This window comes from Pan paniscus, chromosome 9 (genome assembly GCF_029289425.2).
Source record: "Pan paniscus chromosome 9, NHGRI_mPanPan1-v2.0_pri, whole genome shotgun sequence".
Classification (NCBI taxonomy): domain Eukaryota; kingdom Metazoa; phylum Chordata; class Mammalia; order Primates; family Hominidae; genus Pan; species Pan paniscus.
The window spans coordinates 7,315,153-7,334,865 of record NC_073258.2 but is presented as its reverse complement, the minus strand read 5'-3'; the positions used below and the strand labels follow the sequence as shown (position 1 = coordinate 7,334,865).

Genomic DNA, 19,713 nt, shown 5'->3' with positions numbered 1-19,713 from the left:
GTGTCATCTTAAGAACATTTATCCAAATGTGCAGCTGAGCTAATCACCTTTTCAGGCCAATCTAGCCACAGCTGACAGAAGGTTTAGGACTAAAAGAAAGTAGTGCTATAGTGGCTCTGAACTTTGTATTTATCATTACCCTTCTGAGAATCTCAGAAAGGGTCTCCCAGTTAAGAATGCACACACACACACACACACCAACACACCACACACACATATACAAGCAAAGTTCTGCATAAAAATTAAGTGAATTCAGATATTTTTGAAAACCATCTATGGACCCAGGTTAAGAACTCTTTCTTTAAGAAATTATTTTAAATAAATGAAATAGGAGCCTTGGTCATAGAAAGGAGCAAAGCCACTAGACAAAATCCAGAGCTACACACAAAAGACAGAGAGCTCTGGATACTTGGGAATGAACAAGATGGAAAAAAGTCACTCCAAATTTGTCAGTCAGTAGTTTGGTGTAGTACTGTCCAATATGGTAGCCCCTAGACATATGCATTTATTTAAATTTAAATTTCTTAAATTAAATTACACTTTCACCTTACTTGTACTAGTCGTATTTTAAATGTTCATTAGCCACGTGTGACTAGTGCTACTGAACTGGATAAAATTGTTGTAGAATAGTTTCATCACTGCAGAAAATTTTATTTGAAACTTCAACAACTGGAGCTGCAGACTGCAGACTTAAAAGGATACCAACACCCTCACTGACTCTTGAAAAATAATGAGTCTGATTGGATTGAGGGTCTTTCACTTATATAATAAGTGTCTCTCTTTACCTATATCTCTGTCTCTCTTTACCTGTATCTCTCTGTCTTTGACTCTGTTTAGGAAATTTGAAAGGAAAATTCGCTTTAAAAATAAAGGCTCTGGGGATTGAATCTTAGCTCTATGACCTTGAACAAGTTACTTAATAATCACTGTGCTTAATTCCTCGCTTCTTTAAAGTAAAAATAATAGTACCTACCATAGGGTTGTTAAGAGTATGCATTTGGAATATTGATAGAGCACTTAGATAAGCACCAGGCAAATAATAAAGACTCAATAAAGTTCAGATATAATAAATGCCCATGTATTATCTAAAAACTTGGTAATGTTTGCTTGACTATAAAAATTATCTCTCAAAAGATTTGTCATGAAATCTATTTATGTAATTCTAAAGTTATGCACCTACTTTCATATATATTATTTATATATTTTGATCAAATTCTGTATTACCTAAATCTTTCTATCCCTCAGGCAGTTTATTGCAACGTTTAATACCAATGGCCTGCCAGCAGTGGCTGTTGCAGGGTTCAAGACAGTGGATTTGGTGGATCTGTCTCAATGACTTTGCACTTTATCATTAATGCTTACTGTAAAGGATTTAGTGAAAGCAAGTCTCAGATAAACCAAAAATGAAGAGACGATATGCTACTAGAATTCACATGTAGTAAAAATCAGTAAGAAAAAGTAAAGAATAAGAAAATTGATTATGAGGGATGAGCAGCCTCAAAAGAAACACTACACTGGCAATCCAAGCACCTTAATCCAAGAGATCAGCACAGACCTTCCAGAATTTGGGACAAGGATAGTAAACGAGGCCCCTGATTGCTTAAGATCTCATGAACCAAGGAAAAGTTGATCATGTTTAATTAATTTATTGATTAATGACTTCAAATTTGTGAAGTTTCTACTAAGTACCAGATGTGTCATGAGTAATCAGAGGACAAAAAGAAGCATTTTTATTTTTCCTTCCAAGACCCTTTAGCAAAGAACACATGGAAAGCAAGATGAGACACATGAGTGTACTGTATAGCTGGGGTTGAATGAAGGCATGCTTTACAGGTGGGTCCATATGTCCAGCTTGTCTCATCAACTGGCTAGCTTAATTCTGTCTCTCTAAATAATAGTGGTAGACCATGGAGAGAGTTGAGCCTAAACTTTCCTCACAGCAATAGGACAGGAGCTTCTGTAGCTTCAGAAGTATATGTGGGGGTCAAGGTGGAAAAGGAGTGGGCATTGAGAGTCCTTCCCTTCTATGTAGTATTGAACTTCACTTCCATACTCTTCCACTCAGGCAGGAAGATGGAAAGGCTGCTCTCTGAGGAACAGGCATGAGCATACTATACTCTTAAAGGATCTGAGATGCTGAGTAAAAGCTGGCCCTTTGGACTTGTTTCTTGTGGGATCCACAGACTAGTCTCACTAGGATAAGAAACTATCTGCTATTGACCTTGAGCTGGGGCTCAGAAGAAGGGGCTCAGGGGTGAGTGGGGGAGGGGGACAATGATCTATAAGGTTCTTGTTTTACTGACTAGTTTTTGGTAGAATCACATACTCCCCTTGCCCCTTAATTCCCACATCTACAGTTAGAAGTGTTAGTTCTATTTTAATGAAAAGGAGAAGGAAATGAAAAAGTAATGCTTGCTGAGCATTGTGATCATTCTAGACTCTTTATTGGTATTTAAAAAACACGAGCAATGTAAAAACCACAAGCAATATCCTTGTGTGTTATCTTAGACAGACAATAAAAGGAATAATGGGCAGACATTTAAAAAATATTTTAGTCCTTTAATAATAAACAATCTAATATTTATTGAGTGCTTGTTCATGTTCCAGGCTCTGTTCTTAGCCATTTACATGTCCTATCTCATTTAAAGATACAAAAACCTTAGTGGAAAAGCACTATTATTACTGCTATTGCATGCACTAGAAAAACAAGGGTCAGAGAAGTTAACTTGTACCAGATCCCAAAACTAAAGCTTAAATATAGGTTCTGTGATCATTGTGCTTTGAAGTTCTGTTTGGTTCTAAAGGAGAAGATCAACATTTAGTCACGGGGCAATTTCTGCCATTAAATTCAAATTACAGATAAAAGGGTGAACTGGGCTCAACACGCAATCTCCTCCACCTCTACCACTCATTACTGACCTTTACATTTTTCTACGAACTGTCCATACTGCAGTCTCTGCCGTTCTGTGACAAGATCCTCAAAGAAAGCACTTCTCAGGCCTCAGATTTTTCCCCAACTCACCCAAAGTATGGTCTAGGAGACAAGAGTCTTTTCTGATGCGTCAACCACAGCAGCACAGAGATTTAAAACCAACAGCACCCTTGCCCAGAATTTCCCCTGGAGTGATTCTATGGAGACTTGAGCATGTGACTTCCTGGAGATGCCCCCAGGACCAAAGGCTACACAGACCCAGGCTTCTGAGCATGCTAGTCTACTTTGTCTTATTCCCAGAGGACCTGGCTTTGCCTAATACAGATCTATGGTAGCAACCCATCCAAACGCAGAATTATTCTCAGTCCTATATGAATGTGCATCACTAACTATATTGAAATACGATTAAACCCTAGTGCTTAATTTTAATAATTCTCTGTCTAAAAAGAAAAAGCTGAAAGAAAAATTTACCCTTGTTTCACACACCATTGTGTTATTGTCCCATTCTCTTTTCTGTTTCACAGCAAAGCCTCTCAACATTGCGGTCTACAATCCTTGTCGATACTTCCCATTGTCTCCTCAATTCACTTCAGTGAATGTTCTTTTTCACACCACTGAAACAGTATGTGCAGATGTCACCAATAATCTGCTTATTGCTAAACTTAGCAAAAATGTGTCGTCTTACTCTCCTGTTTGTTCTTCAGGATTCAATATAGTAGAATATTGCTGCAATGCTGAATTATTTTCCTTTGTTGGTTTCTCTCAAATCATGTTTGCTTGATGTTTCCCCCTACTTTAATTTATACTCTTTATTATTCTTTGATTATATGTCTTCTTCCTAGAGCACTAAATGTCAGTGTATCTTTTATTTGATCTTTTTTCCTCTACTTTAACTCCACTCTCTCACTTACCGATATCATCGAATACCACTGCTTTAAATATCATCTACATACTGATTAACTACAAGTGTATATCTTCAGGCTACAATACTGCCTTGATCTCCAGATCAGCTTCCTACTTGATAACTCCACTGTAATACAAATAGGAAACTGAAATTTAACATGGGAAATACTGTAAAATGAAAACAAAAATAAAACGTTTTCTTTTCATCTGCTTAAGGTTCATTTCAGTAAATCACTAACCACACCACAATTCACCCAGTTACCCAAACTAAAATTCAGGTCTTTTCTCCCTCTCTTCTTCATATCTAAGCCATCACCACGGTACTATTCAGTGATTCAGTGTGCCATTTTGATTTTTCTATTAACACATTATTAACTATATTTTCAGTTATTTTTCTTAGTAATTATTCTAAGAATTATAAAATCCATCTTCACCTTATCACTCTCTACTTCACATTAATATTGTCTTAATCACAGTAAAATATTTCAACTTTTCCACACTGTAGCCCCATTTTCTTTTATCCTTTATGAAATTATTTTAATACATATTCTACCTACATGATATAGACCATATAATTGAGTGTCATTATTTATTTAAACAACTTGTTTTAAAAACATATTTTAAAGATAATACATTATTTACATAAGCAGTCTTTTCTATTACTCAATATCTATCATTTTCAGTGTTCTTTATTTCTTTTTTTATTATCATACTTTAAGTTCCAGGGTACAAGTGCACAACGAGCAGGTTTGTTACATATGTATACATGTGCCATGTCGGTGTGCTGCACCCATTAACTCGTCATTTACATTAGGTATATCTCCTCATGCTATCCCTCCCCAATCCCCCCATCCCACAACAGGCCCCAGTGAGTGATGTTCCCCTTCCTGTGTCCATGTGTTCTCATTGTTCAGTTCCCACCTATGAGTGAGAACATGTGGTGTTTGGTTTTCTGTCCTTGTGATAGTTTTCTCACAATGATGGTTTCCAGCTTCAACCATGTCACTACAAAGGACATGAACTCATCATTTTTTATGGCTGCATAGTATTCCACGGTGTATATGTGCCACATTTTCTTAATCTAGTCTATCATTGATGGACATTTGGGTTGGTTCCAAGTCTTTGCTATTGTGAATAGTGCTGCAATAAACATACGTGTGCATGTGTCTTTATAGCAGCATGATTTATAATCCTTTGGGTATATACCCAGTAATGGGATTGCTGGGTCAAATGGTATTTCTAGTTCTAGATCCCTGAGGAATCGCCACACTGTCTTCCACAGTGGTTGAACCAGTTTACAGTCCCACCAACAGTGTAAAAGTGTTCCTATTTCTCCACATCCTCTCCAGCACCTGTTGTTTCCTGACTTTTTCATGATCGCCATTCTAACTGGTGTGAGATGGCATCTCACTGTGGTTTTGATTTGCATTTTTCTGATGGCCAGTGATGATGAGCATTTTTTCATGTGTCTGTTGGCTGCATAAACAACTTCTTTTGAGAAGTGTCTGTTCATATCCTTCACCCACTTTTTGATGGGGCTGTTTTATTTTTTCTTGTAAATTTGTTTAAGTTCTTTGTAGATTCTGGATATTAGCCCTTTGTCAGATGGGTAGATTGTAAAAATTTTCTCCCATTCTGTAGGTTGCCTGTTCAGTCTGATGGTAGTTTCTTTTGCTGTGCAGAAGCTCTTTAGTTAAATTAGATCCCATTTGTCCATTTTGGCTTTTGTTGCCATTGCTTTTGGTGTTTTAGACATGAAGTCCTTGCCCATGCCTATATCCTGAATGGTATTGCCTAGGTTTTCTTGTAGGATTTTTATGGTTTTAGGTCTAACATTTAAGTCTTTAATCCATCTTGAATTAATTTTTGTATAAGGTGTAAGGAAGGATCCAGTTTCAGCTTTCTACATATGGCTAGCCAGTTTTCCCAGCTCCATTTATTAAATAGGGAATCCTTTCCCCACTTCTTGTTTTTGTCAGGTTTGTCAAAGATCAGATGGTTGTAGATGTGTGGTATTATTTCTGAGGGCTCTGTTCTGTTCCATTGGTCTGTATCTCTGTTTTGGTACCAGCACCATGCTCTTCTGGTTACTGTAGCCTTCTAATATAGTTTGAAGTCAGGTAGTGTGATGCCTCCAGCTTTGTTCTTTTGGCTTAGGATTATCTTGGCAATGTAGGCTCTTTTTTGGTTCCATATGAAATTTAAAGTAGTTTTTTCCAATTCTGTGAAGAAAGTCATTGGTAGCTTGATGGGGATGGCATTGAATCTGTAAATTACGTTGGGCAGTGTGGCCATTTTCGTGATATCGATTCTTCCTATCCAAGAGCATGGAATGTTCTTCCATTTGTTTGTATCCTCTTTTATTTCATTGAGCAGTGGCTTGTAGTTCTCTTGAAGAGGTCTTTCACATCCCTTGTAAGTTGGATTCCTAGGTATTTTATTCTCTTTGAAGCAGTTGTGAATGGGAATTCACTCATGATTTGGCTCTCTGTTTGTCTGTTATTGGTGTATAGGAATGCTTGTGATTTTTGCACATTGATTTTGTATCCTGAGACTTTGCTGAAGTTGCTTATCAGCTTAAGGAGATTTTGAGCTGAGACGATGGGGTTTTCTAAAGGTACAATCATGTCATCTGCAAACAGGGACAATTTGACTTCCACTTTTCCTAACTGAATACCCTCCAGCACACCTGAGTGTGTGTTGTTCCCCCCATGTGTCCATGTGTTCTCATCATTCAGCTCCCACTTATAGGTAAGAACAAGTGGTATTTGTTTTCTTCTGTTTCTGGGATAGTTTGCTGAGGATAATGTCCTCCAGCTCCATCCATGTCCTTGGAAAGGACATGATTTCATTCCTTTTTATGGCTCCATAGTATTACATGGTATATCTATACCACATTTTCTTTATCCAGTCTATCAGTAATAGGTATTTAGGTTGACTTCATGTCTTTGCTATTGTGACTAGTGCTGCAATTAACACACACATGCATGTGCCTTTACAATAGAACAATTTTTATTCTTTTAGGTATATACCCAGTAATGGGATTTCTCGGTCAAATGGTATTTCTGCCTCTAGGTCTTTGAGGAAATGCCATAACTTCTTCCACAATGGTTGAACTAATTTATACTCCTACTAAGAGTGTAAAAGTGTTCCTTTTTCTTCAGAACCTTGCCAGTATCTGTTGTTTTTTGACTTTTTAGTAATAGCCATTCTGACTAGTGTAAGACAGCATCTCAGCTGCACATGGTGGCTCACACCTGTAATCCCAGCACTTTGGGAGGTCAAGGTGGGCAGATCATGAGGTCAGGAATTTGAGACCAGCTTAGCCAACATGGTGAAACCCCATCTCTACTAAAAATACAAAAATTAGCCAGACGTGATGGTGCATGCCTGTAATCCCAGCTACTCAGGAGGCTGAGGCAGGAGAATTGCTTGAACCCGGGAGGCGGAGGTTGCAGTGAGCCCAGATTGCATCACTGCACTCCAGCCTGGGCAACAGAGCGAGACTCCATCAAAAAAAAAAAAAAAAAGGACAGCATCTCATTGTGGTTTTGTAGTTCCCTAATGATCAGTGATGTTGAGCTTTTTGTGATATGTTTGTTGGTCACATGTACGTCTTCTTTTGAGACACGTCTGTTCATGTCCTTTGCCCACTTTTTAATGGGGTTGTTTGTTTTTTTCTTGTAAATTTGTTTAAGTTCCTTCTAGATACTCGATATTAGACCTTTGTCAGATGGATAGATTGTAAAAGTTTTCTCCTTTTCCGTATGTTGTCTATTTTCTCTGTTGATAGTTTCTTTTGCTGTGCAGAAGCTCTTAAGTTTAATTATTTCCCGTTGGTCAGTTTTTGGTTTTGTTCCAATTGTTTTTGGCATCTTTGTCATGAAATCGTTCCTCATGCCTATGACCTGAATGGTATTGTCTAGGTTTTCTTCTGGGATTTTTAAATTTGGGGCTTTACATTTAAGTGTTTAGTCCATCTTGAGTTGATTTTTGTGTATGGTGTAAGGAAGGGGTCCAGTTTCAGTTTTCTGCCTATGGCCTGCCAGTTCCCCCAGCACCATTTATTAAATAGGGAATCATTTCCCCATTGCTTATTTTTGTCAGGTTTGTCAAAGATCAGATGGTTGTAGGTGTGTAATCTTCTTTCTGGGTTTTCTGTTCTTTCCCATTGGTCTATATGTCTGTTCTTGTACCTGTACCATGCTGTTTTGGTTACTGTAGCCTTGTAATATAGTTTGAAGTCAGGTGGCGTAATGCCTCCAATTTTGCTCTTTTTGCTTAGGATTGCCTTGGCTATTCAGGCTCTTTTTTGGTTCCATATGAATTTTAAAATAGTTATTATAATTCTGTGAAGAATGCCAATACTACTTTAATAGGAATGGCATTGAATCTATAAATTGCTTTGGACAGTATGACCATTTTCATGATATTGATTCTTCCTATCCATGAGCATTAAATGTTTTCTCATTTTCTTTTGTTTTCCTGTTTCCTTAAAAGTCTCATAGGTTTTTGTCATAAACCAGGTATCATGGATATAATAGAAACCTTAGATTCTTAATTGCTTTTAAGAGACTTGCTGTGTTTTTTAATTTTCTTTTGTTTATTTTTAGTAACTTGTATGAATTTAAACTGAAATTTATCTTCTCAAAATAAATCTCTTGCACTAAGTGTTGCCACTGATCATTTCAGATCACTTATATTTCACATTCTTACACTAAGTATAACCACTGATTACTTTCAGATCATTTTATTTGTATTCCACTTTTTTTGCCTGGCTTCCTAGGAATCGCCCATGAGTATACACGTCTTGGTGGTATGCCAATATTGAGGCAGAAATAGCTGTTAAATTCCTTGAGTCAGAAACATTTTCACTGATTGATTTGAGTGGTGTGTGTAGCATACATTTAATATTCAACCAGTTGTCAAGTCTCTGTTTGTTTTCTCATGCCAGAAAGCTCTCTTGAGTTTCTCTCACGTGTTTGAATAATTTCTCATAAAGCCATAGATGCATGGAGAACCCTTCCGTAACAATAATTTCCAGGTTCTCCCTGTAAAATGTCCTGATGACTCCTGCTTGCAAACTCAGGCTACTAAAACTGTGGATGGCGCTTCTTTATTTCCTACTGAGTTTTCCAGTCTTAGTTGACCAAGCTTTGCTTTTTTCTTTCCACTTGAAGTCGAGTCTGCATTGTCTGGCAGCACAACTGCTGGTTTGTCAACAAATCCCAGCCTGATAAAACTACTAGTACTACAACTACTACTCCTACTCCTGCTACTCCTCTGCGAAGAAGAACAAAAATAAGAAGAAGGAGGAGGAGGAGGAGGAGGAGGAAGAAGAAGAATTTGGCAATGGTGGGAGAGTGGTATTTTTCCCTGAAGTTGTAAAGGTTTTCAAGAATGAATGTTTCTCAACATGTTGCCTGCTTTAGTTAGTTTTCACAGTGTTAACTTTTTAAATAGTTTTTTGGTTCATATCTTCCCCCTTTTTGAGCAAAGAGGATTCATTGGTTCTACTTCAGAAGAAATTTCTCTTCCTAATAATTATTTTTCATGCTTTAGAGTGTTTTGCATTAAAATTAAGCAAAGAAATTAGACAAACACTGGCAATACACCTTTTTTCCTAATGTAAAAGAAAACCAGACCTCTGATGCTAGTAGAAATAATCAAGCAGAGGAAAAAATTAAGTGTGATAATCTGGAAGCAATTAAAGAATATGTGAGGCCTTTGGCAATTAATTTATAATTTTATTAATAAAGAAATTTAAAATGAGAATAGTCAAAATGGTTATGTGACTTCCACTAGGCCTATTTGATTGTATAAATGCTGATGGGAAGGAGGGGGAATAGCTGGACTTCACCAGTAGAACTCAATTAATAATAGCTAACAAGGAATGCTGAATGAATGAGTGGTTAAATAACTTTCCCTAAGTCCAAAAAGCTGAAAAAATTAAAACTGTGAATTAAAACAAGGTATATAAGACTCACGAACTCTATTCTTTTTACCATATTTAACCATTTTAGATATGGTTAGCAAGACTTTTGATGGATTAAGCTCCCGATAATAGGAAATTACTGGGATAATATAGGAGTCTTTCTGAAATTGATTCTAGCGGTGGCATCAGTTTCTGTAGACATGGAGGAGTCAAGGCCTGATATCTTCAGGGGAGTTCAAGCCACCAGTTTAACACTCAGGGGGGTTGCATCAAGCATTTTGTGTGTTTTTAGTTCTATCCCCAACAGTATTTCAGACAGAAGTATTCACAATTTCTTATTAAAAAATATTGACACAAATTATAAAGCCCTAGCTTTTAATGTTTATAGCATGCATTGTCTCTTTTAGGTTGTAATACACAGTGGGAAAGAAATGGGTTTAGAAATTAAAAATAAATGAATAACCTTCGGCCATATGATGTCAATCATGCCTAAACTAAAGCATCACCACAATAATTGTTTATATCTGACTTTTGTTTTCTGCTGTGATTATGTGAATATGCTTGTGATGGAAAATAAATGAGATCAAAAGGGCATAAAGATGTGATAGAAAGGGTCTGTGAACAATTTAAGGCCTGACCACACAAAGGCACAGGCTCGAGTAACCAGCTGTTCCTGTATTTTTAAGAATTACCTCATTAATGCAAAACATCCTTACAGAGAAATACATTAAATCAAATGCAAGAAATTATACATGAGGTATTGGAATAACAATTCAGAAAACCAAAGAAGTTCAGCAAATTCAAAGATCTTTTTTTTTATATGTTCCTGATGGGCGGAGTCCAGACAATCATTCTATCCATTCCAAACAACAGTAGACTCCAGCTCTGTTTCATGTCAAATTGCAACACTGTCATCATTGAGACTGAGACTGGCTTTGGAGTCACTGAACTGAACTGAAATTGGTTAGAATTGTAAGTCTTACTTAGTGATTAACCATGATTCAAATCAGTGTGTGTTTGTGCGTGCATACACATGCATTTGTGTGCACGCATGTGAGTTCATACCTGACTAAGACTATGCAAATAAAATTAAAATGAAGAAAAGTTTTGCATAAGTGTTGGACATAATAGAAGACAGTCTGACAGATAAAGGAAATTTTTAGAATCCTTAGGGAAATTAGGAAGGGATAGCTCAAGTGGCACTACATAACACCGTTCATGGGAGTTCTTTCAGAGATGTTGTGAAATCCTTGGAGAATCATGATGACACCAGACAACACCAGTGGTTTGAGCAGTCTTTATAAAGGCTCTACATGCTAGTCTCAGGAAAGGAAAGAAGCCAAATTAATTCTGAACCATGGCACCAGGTTGATGAAGGTAATAAATATCTTAAAAGATTTTTTCCATGTCCTCTGTATAGCAAGCTATGTGTAAGATAACTTAGGGCATTTTTTTTTATTAAATCCTCATGAAATTCTACAGAGAAATGTGATAAGGACAGATGAGAATAGTGTATAGAGTGTCATGTGGTGGTAGAAAGCAAAGATGGAAAGAGAAAGTAAAATGCAGGTTTTGTTATTAGGAGTAAAAGAAGAAGACATATACTATGAGGAGGAGGTAGGGCAAGGCTAGGCATAAAATAAAGATGGAATGGAAGAATGCATAAGAATTTCATTGGGAGATAGAGAAAGGAAGGGTCTGAAAATTAAAGAAGATTAAAAGAAAGAAGATGAAGAATGGAGATAAGAATGAAAAATTAAAGAGAAGATGACAGTAGAACACTGATTCAGGTAATGAAAATCAGAGTCGAAAACAGTAAAACAGCAGGGGTAAACAAGAATCAACTATTTGCATGGAAGAACAGGGCTTTAGCAGGTTCTCAGAACTTAAGGAATGTTAAAGATTTTTCAAGTAGGTCCCAAGAAAAACCCCTAGTAGGGATGAACCAGCTGGTCATTCCCACCTGAAAGCCACAAGAATTGCTGGGGATACAGAACAGCAGGCCCAAACAAGTGAAGGCTCTCACTTGACATTTAAAGAAAAACAAAACCCCTCCTCAGAATGCAGGCAGAAGGTTAGGCAGGCATCACAAAGTGCTTTGTTTAGATCTGACCATTGTGATTTCTGGGAGGGAGGGGCCCAAATTTTGTTAGAAAGATACAACACAACAAGTGTGAGTGGACTACACTACCTTTCAAAAATTCTTCTGTGTCTAAGATACTCAAATCTGTAAAATAACTTATTAGCAGTCATGTTTTTCTAACAGAAAATCCTTATACTATAGCAGAGAAACAGGAGGCAGAAAAGGTAGGGAAACTACGTGTTCTTGCATGCCTGATCTCACCCCAACCTCAGAGCTCCCAGACCAGCTCTTGAGATGCTTTTCTCTTTTCTCACAAGTACCTAGGTGAGAACAAAGACACCATAGGACCTCTCACAGACTCCCAATTTAAGCTTTTGTCTCTGGCCTCTTAGAAAAATAAATTTTTCTCTTTGTTGAAGATTTTTAATTCATCTGCAGAAGATCAGAACAGAGTTTGAGGGATTCTAAGACTTCTCCTGAAAGAAGATTGACATTCAATCATCCATATTCACCCATTCATTGTTTTATGTCTTCATTGCACTAATAGGGAATAATTAATAAATGCCTTGCATATGCTCAATGAGGTGATGAACCATAAAATAGTCCTTTACATCAGGAAGTTTTAACTTCTAGTAGGAGAGATGGACATTAAACAAATACGTATGCAATGTTTAGCTATACTCACTGGAAAGAAAGAAGAGCCCAAAAATGTGAAAACAGCATATGTGGAAACCTTAAGCTACTATGGATATTTGGAATCGGCATAATTGGGAAGGATAGCTAGGCTTTGCTTAGGTAAAGAAGAGCTTCACTAGGGGTGAAGAAAAACATAAAGATCTGGAAATAATGCACGTAGAAATTCTACATCAGGAAGTATCTCACTGGGACCCAGGAACTTAAAGACGGCAAATTTGGCTGGATTAAAGAGACTGAAGGGGAGAGTAAATGGTGTGAGTTGGTGCTAGAGAGGTAGGTAGGGGTTGAATCTTGCTTTACGTTGAAGGCTAAGATAAGGATTTAGAGCTTTCTTCTAAGTACATTGGGAACCCTTAAAGGAGTTTTGCTTGAGATGAATAAATGAGATTTATATTTGTTTTAAAAAAGTCTATTCTAACTGCCAAATGAAGAATGTATTAGAAGGTGGCACTCATGGGTACAGAAAGATCAGTTAGGGAGCCTGAAGGAACTGGGCTAAGTATTATCTTATACTTTATGTGTGGTTGTTTATGAGCCAATAACCTTTATTTTCTTCTACCTACCTTAAAATAAGACTATGGAAAATTATAAACTGTTGAAATTTCTGAAGATTAAATATTAATTTGAATAATTTCATCCAATAATGTGTCATTTGCATATGTAATTCATTACAATTATCCTTACAACAGATATCCAGGATACATTCCCTCTCTCTCTATATATATACGTATATATACACACATATATACACACACACATGAACATATTAGATTTAAAAAAGGCAAAAACTGCAATTACTTTTGCACCAACCTAATATATTTATGTGTATGTATATATAGAGTACCTATCCTATTGTATATACACATATATGTAATATATATTATATATACTTCTATTTATAGAAGTATATATGTATATACTTGGAAACTGTATGTATCTGCATGTATATGAATCTATAAGTATAAACTTCTGTATAGATATATACTTCTATATGTATATACTTGGAAACTGTATGTATCTATATGTATATGTATCTATATGTATATACTTCTAAATACATATATACTTCTATATGTATATACTTGGAAACTGTGTGTATCTATATGTACATGTATATACGTATGGAAGTATATATGATATATATATATAAAATACCCTTATACACATGGATTTATGTGGATGTAGGTTGTGATGACAGTGGAATTCTATGTAGTTGTGGGTGTGTGGTGAAGGTATCGTGAGGTTTTTAATGGGGATTTAAAAAATTATTTAGCAATATGCTCTATGTTATTAAGATCTTGGTTATATCTACTTCTTTTCTGCTAAAACTTGAAAACTATATGAGGAGATATCAAAGGAGATATCAAAATTTTTTACTGTCTAAACACTGGATGTTTACTCTTGTTCCCATTTTTCAAATAAAGAAATTTATTCCAAGAGAAGGGAGGTAATCACATGTGACTGTGTAGGAAGGAAAAAGGCAAAGTGTTACAAATATCATCTAAATGTTCTTTAACTTTATTCTTTCCTCTGCTATTCTACTATGCATTCATAAAGCCATTGTTCTGTCCATATGAGAATATATATTCAATTTAGGAGCTGTGAGCCAAGTGGAGGAGTCCAGCCCCACCCGATGGTGAGAACAACATGACGAACTTGAATGCATCACATGCCAGCCACCGTAACTTCATTCTAACAGGTATCCCAGGAACGCCAGACAAGAACCCATGGTTGGCCTTTCCTCTGGGATTTCTCTACACACTCACACTCCTGGGAATTGGTACCATCCTAGCTGTCATCAAGGTGGAGCCAAGTCTCCATGAGCCCATGTATTACTTCCTTTCTATCTTGGCTCTCACTGACGTTAGTCTCTCCATGTCCACCTTGCCCTCCATGCTCAGCATCTACTGGTTTAATGCCCCTGAGATTGCTTTTGATGCATGCATCATGCAGATGTTCTTCATCCATGTATTTGGAATAGTAGAATCAGGAGTCCTAGTGTCCATGGCCTTTGACAGATTTGTGGCCATCCGAAACCCATTACATTATGTTTCCATCCTCAATCACGATGTTATTCGAAAGATTGGAATAGCTATCCTCACCCGGGCAGTCTGTGTGGTATTCCCTGTGCCCTTCCTTATAAAGTGCCTTACCCTTCTGCCATTCCAATGTCTTGTCTCATTCATACTGTCTTCACCAAAACATGATGCGGCTAGCTTGTGCCAGCACCCGCGTCAACAGCCTCTACGGCCTCATCGTCGTCATCTTCACACTGGGGCTCGATGTTCTCCTCACTCTACTGTCTTATGTACTCACCCTGAAGACTGTGCTGGGCATTGTCTCCAGAGGTGAAAGGCTGAAAACCCTCAGCACATGCCTCTCTCACATGTCTGCCGTGCTCCTCTTCTATGTTCCTTTTATGGGTGCCTCCATGATCCACAGATTTTGGGAGCATTTATCACCAGTAGTGAACATGGTCATGGCTGATATATACCTACTGCTCCTGCCTGTGCTAAACTCCATTGTCTACAGTGTGAAGACCAAGCAGATTTGAAGAATGATCTTTCAAGTGTTCCAGAGGCAAAAAAAATAGGGTCTAGTAGAATGGAATCATGTGTAAGAAGCAGAGTAAGTATCCACTGGAAGAATTAATTATTTAATTTTCCACAGTTATGGTGCGTCAAATTTTGCACATCTGGCAAAATGCAGGAGTGGGTAAGGCTTGTGGGTGAAGATACATAACAGGTCATTATTGTTCTGTATATACTATATTTTGGAATGTGTGTATTTTGAAATATGGTATCACAAAATCTAATTTATTAAGTAGCTTCACACTTTTCTTTGACACGGGAGATGAGCATCAGTGAGAACAAATTATCACATTTATCCAGATAACACTTATGTATGTTTATTCATAAAACATTTAGTTATATTTCACCCTTGGTTATCATTTTGCTGTGCAGAAGCTCTTTAGTTTAATTAGATCCCATTTGTCCATTTTGGCTTTTGTTGCCATTGCTTTTGGTGTTTTAGTTATGAAGTCATTGCCCACGCCTATGTCCTGAATGGAATTGCCTAGGTTTTATTCTAGGGTTTTTATGGTTTTAGTTATAATATTTAAGTCTTTAATCCATCTTGAATTAATTTTTGCATAAGGTGTAAGGAGGGGATCCAGTTTCAGCTTTCTACCTATGGCTAGCCAGTTTTCCCAGCACCATTTATTAAATAGGGAATCTTTTCCCCATTTCTTGTTTTTGTCAGGTTTGTCAAAGATCAGATGGTTATAGATGTGTGGTATTAATTCTGAGGACTCTGTTCTGTTCCGTTGGTCTAGATCTCTGTTTTGGTACCAGTACCATGCTGTTTTGGTTACTGTAGCCTTGTAGTATAGCTTGAAGTCAGGTAGCGTGATGCCTCCAGCTTTGTTTTTTGGCTTAGGATTATCTTGGCAATGCGGGCTCTTTTTTGGTTCCATATGAACTTTAAAGTAGTTTTTTCCAATTTTGTGAAGAAAGCCATTGGTAGCTTGATGGAGATGGCACTGAATCTATAAATTACTTTGGGTAGTATGGCCATTTTTATGATATTAATTCTTCCCATCCATGAGCATGGAATGTTCTTCCATTTGTTTGTGTCCTCTTTTATTTTGTTGAGCAGTGGTTTGTAGTTCTCCTTGAAGAGGTCCTTCACATCCCTTGTAAGTTGGATTCCTAGGTATTTTATTCTCTTTGAAGCAGTTGTGAATGGGAATTCACTCATGATTTGGCTCTCTGTTTGTCTGTTATTGGTGTATAGGAATGCTTGTGATTTTTGCACATTGATTTTGTATCCTGAGACTTTGCTGAAGCTGCTTATCAGCTTAAGGAGATTTTGGGCTGAGAGGATGGGGTTTTCTAAATATACAATCATGTCATCTGCAAACAGGGACAATTTGATTTCCTCTTTTCCTAATTGAATACCTTTTATTTCTTTCTCCTGCTTGATTGCCCTGGCCAGAACTTCCAATACTATGTTGAATAGGAGTGGTGTGAGAGGGCAACCCTGTCTTGTGCCAGTTTTCAAAGGGAATGCTTCCAGTTTTTGCCCATTCAGTATGATATTGGCTCTGGGTCTGTCATAAATAGCTCTTATTATTTTGAGATACGTCCCATCAACACCTAGTTTATTGAGAGTTTTGAGCATGAAGGGCTGTTGAATTTTGTCGAAGGCCTTTTCTGCATCTATTGAGATAATCATGTGGTTTTTGTCTTTGGTTCTGTTTATATGATGGATTACGTTTATTGATTTGCATATGTTGAACCAGCCTTGCATCCCAGGGATGAAGCCAACTTGATCGTGGGGGATAAGCTTTTTGATGTGCTGCTGGATTCGGTTTGCCAGTATTTTATTGAGTATTTTTTCATCGATGTTCATCAGGGATATTGGTCTGAAATTCTGTTTTTTTGTTGTGTCTCTGCCTGGCCTTGGTATCAGGATGATGCTGGCCTCATAAAATGAGTTAGGGAGGATTCCCTCTTTTTCTGTTGATTGGAATAGTTTCAGAAGGAAAGGTACCAGCTCCTCCTTGTACCTCTGGTAGAATTCGGCTGTGAATCCATCTGGTCCTGGACTTTTTTTGGTTGGTAGGCTATTAATTATTGCCTCAATTTCAGAGCCTGTTATTGGTCTATTCAGGGATTCAACTTCTTCCTGGTTTAGTTTTGGGAGAGAGTATGTGTCCAGGAATTTATGCATTTCTTCTAGATTTTCTAGTTTATTTGCACAGAGGTGTTTATAGTATTCTCTGATGGTAGTTTGTATCTCTGTGGGATTGGTGGTGATATCCCCTTTATCATTTTTATTGTGTCTATTTGATTCTTCTCTCTTTTCTTCTTTATTAGTGTTGCTAGCAGTCTATCAATTTTGTTAATCTTTTTAACAAACCAGCTCCTGGTTTCATTGATTTTTTTGAAGGGTTTTTTGTGTCTCTATCTCCTTCAATTCTGCTCTGATCTTAGTTATTTCTTGTCTTCTGCTAGCTTTTGAATGTGTTTGCTCTTGCTTCTCTAGTTCTTTTAATTGTGATATTAGGGTGTCGATTTTAGATCTTTCCTGCTTTCTCTTGTGGGCATTTAGTGCTATAAATTTCCCTCTACACACTGCTTTAAATGTGTCCCAGAGATTCTGGTATGTTGTGTCTTTGTTCTCACTGGTTTCAAAGAACATCTTTATTTCTGCCTTCATTTTGTTATGTACCCAGTAGTCTTTCAGGAGCAGGCTGTTCAGTTTCCATGTAGTTGTGCGGTTTTGAGTGAGTTTCTTAATCCTGAGTTCTAATTTGATTGAACTGTGGTCTGAGGGACAGTTTGTTATAGTTTCTGTTCTTTTACATTTGCTGAGGAGTGCTTTACTTCCAAGTATGTGGTCAATTTTGGAGTAAGTGCGACGTGGTGCTGAGAAGAATGTGTATTCTGTTGATTTGGGGTGGAGAGTTCTGTAGATGTCTATTAGGTCTGCTTGGTGCAGAGCTGAGTTCAAGTCCTGGATATCCTTGTTAACCTTCTGTCTCATTGATCTGTCTAATGTTGACAGTGGGGTGTTAAACTCTCCCATTATTATTGTGTGGGAGTCTAAGTCTCTTTGTAGGTCACTCAGGACTTGCTTTATGAATCTGGGTGCTCCTGTATTGGGTGCATATATATTTAGGACAGTTAGCTCTTCTTGTTGAATTGATCCCTTTACCATTATGTAATGGCCTTCTTTGTCTCTTTTGATCTTCGTTGGTTAAAAGTCTGTTTTATCAGAGACTAGGATTGCAATCCCTGCTTTTTTTGGTTTTCCATTTGCTTGGTAAATCTTCCTCCATCCCTTTATTTTCAGCCTATGTGTGTCTCTGCAAGTGAGATGGGTCTCCTGAATACAGCACACTGATGGGTCTTGACTGTTTATCCAATTTGCCAGTCTGTGTCTTTTAATTGGAGCATTTAGCCCATCTACATTTAAGGTTAATATTGTTATGTGTGAATTTGATCCTGTCATTATGATATTAGCTGGTTATTTTCCTCGTTAGTTGATGCAGTTTCTTCCTAGCATCGATGGTCTTTACAATTTGGCATGTTTTTTCAGTGGCTGCTACTGGTTGTCCTTTCCATGTTTAGTGTTTCCTTCGTGAGCTCTTGTAAGGCAGGCCTGGTGGTGACAAAATCTCTCAGCATTTGCTTGTCTGTAAAGGATTTTATTTCTCCTTCACTTATGAAGCTTAGTTTGGCTGGATATGAAATTTGGGGTTCAAAATTATTTTCTTTAAGAATGTTGAATATTGGCCCCCACTCTCTTCTGGCTTGTAGAGTTTCTGCCAAGAGATCCACTGTTAATGTGGTGGGCTTCCCTTTGTGGGTAACCCGACCTTTCTCTCTGGCTGCCCTTAACATTTTTCCCTTCATTTCAACTTTGGTGAATCTGACAGTTATGTGTCTTGGAGTTGCTCTTCTCGAGGAGTATCTTTGTGGCGTTCTCTATATTTCCTGAATTTGAATGTTGGTCTGCCTTGCTAGGTTGGGGAAGTTCTCCTGGATAATACCCTGAAGAGTGTTTTCTAACTTCGTTCCATTCTCCCTGTCACTTTCAGGTACACCAATCAGACGTAGATTTGGTCTTTTCACATAGTCCCATATTTCTTGGAGGCTTTGTTCTTTTCTTTTTACTCTTTTTTCTCTAACCTTCTCTTCTTGCTTCACTTCATTGATTTGATCTTCAATCACTGATACCCTTTCTTCCACTTGATCGAATCGGCTACTGAAGCTTGTGCATGCATCACGTAGTTCTCGTGCCATGGTTTCCAGCTCATTTCAGGTCATTTAAGGTCTTCTTTATGCTGTTTATTCTAGTTAGCCATTCATCTAATCTTTTTTCAAGGTTTTCAGCTTCTTTGCAATGGGTTCAAACATCCTCCTTTAGCTCAGAGAAGTTTGTTATTACTGATCTTCTGAGGCCTACTTCTGTCAACTCGTCAAAGTCCTTCTCTGTCCAGCTTTGTTGTACTGCTGGTGAGGAGCTGTGTTCCTTTGGGTTAGAAGAGGCGCTCTGATTTTTGGAATTTTCAGCTTTTCTGCTCTGTTTTCTCCCCATCTTTATGGTTTTATCTACCTTTGGTCTTTCATGATGGTGACCTAGATATGGGGTTTT

The 19,713-nt window shown here is 37.5% G+C and overlaps 2 protein-coding genes across 2 annotated transcripts in view; one reads left to right on the top strand and one right to left on the bottom strand.

Annotated features, from left to right (window-relative positions):
* Positions 1-19,713, bottom strand: part of MMP26 (matrix metallopeptidase 26) — a 280,854-nt gene that overhangs the window by 111,432 nt on the left and 149,709 nt on the right. The window lies entirely within an intron of this gene.
* LOC100974574 (olfactory receptor 51H1) lies at positions 14,197-15,103 on the top strand. Its single transcript, XM_008962336.2, is given in 2 exon segments — positions 14,197-14,697; positions 14,699-15,103. Coding segments are annotated over 2 exon segments (906 nt in total).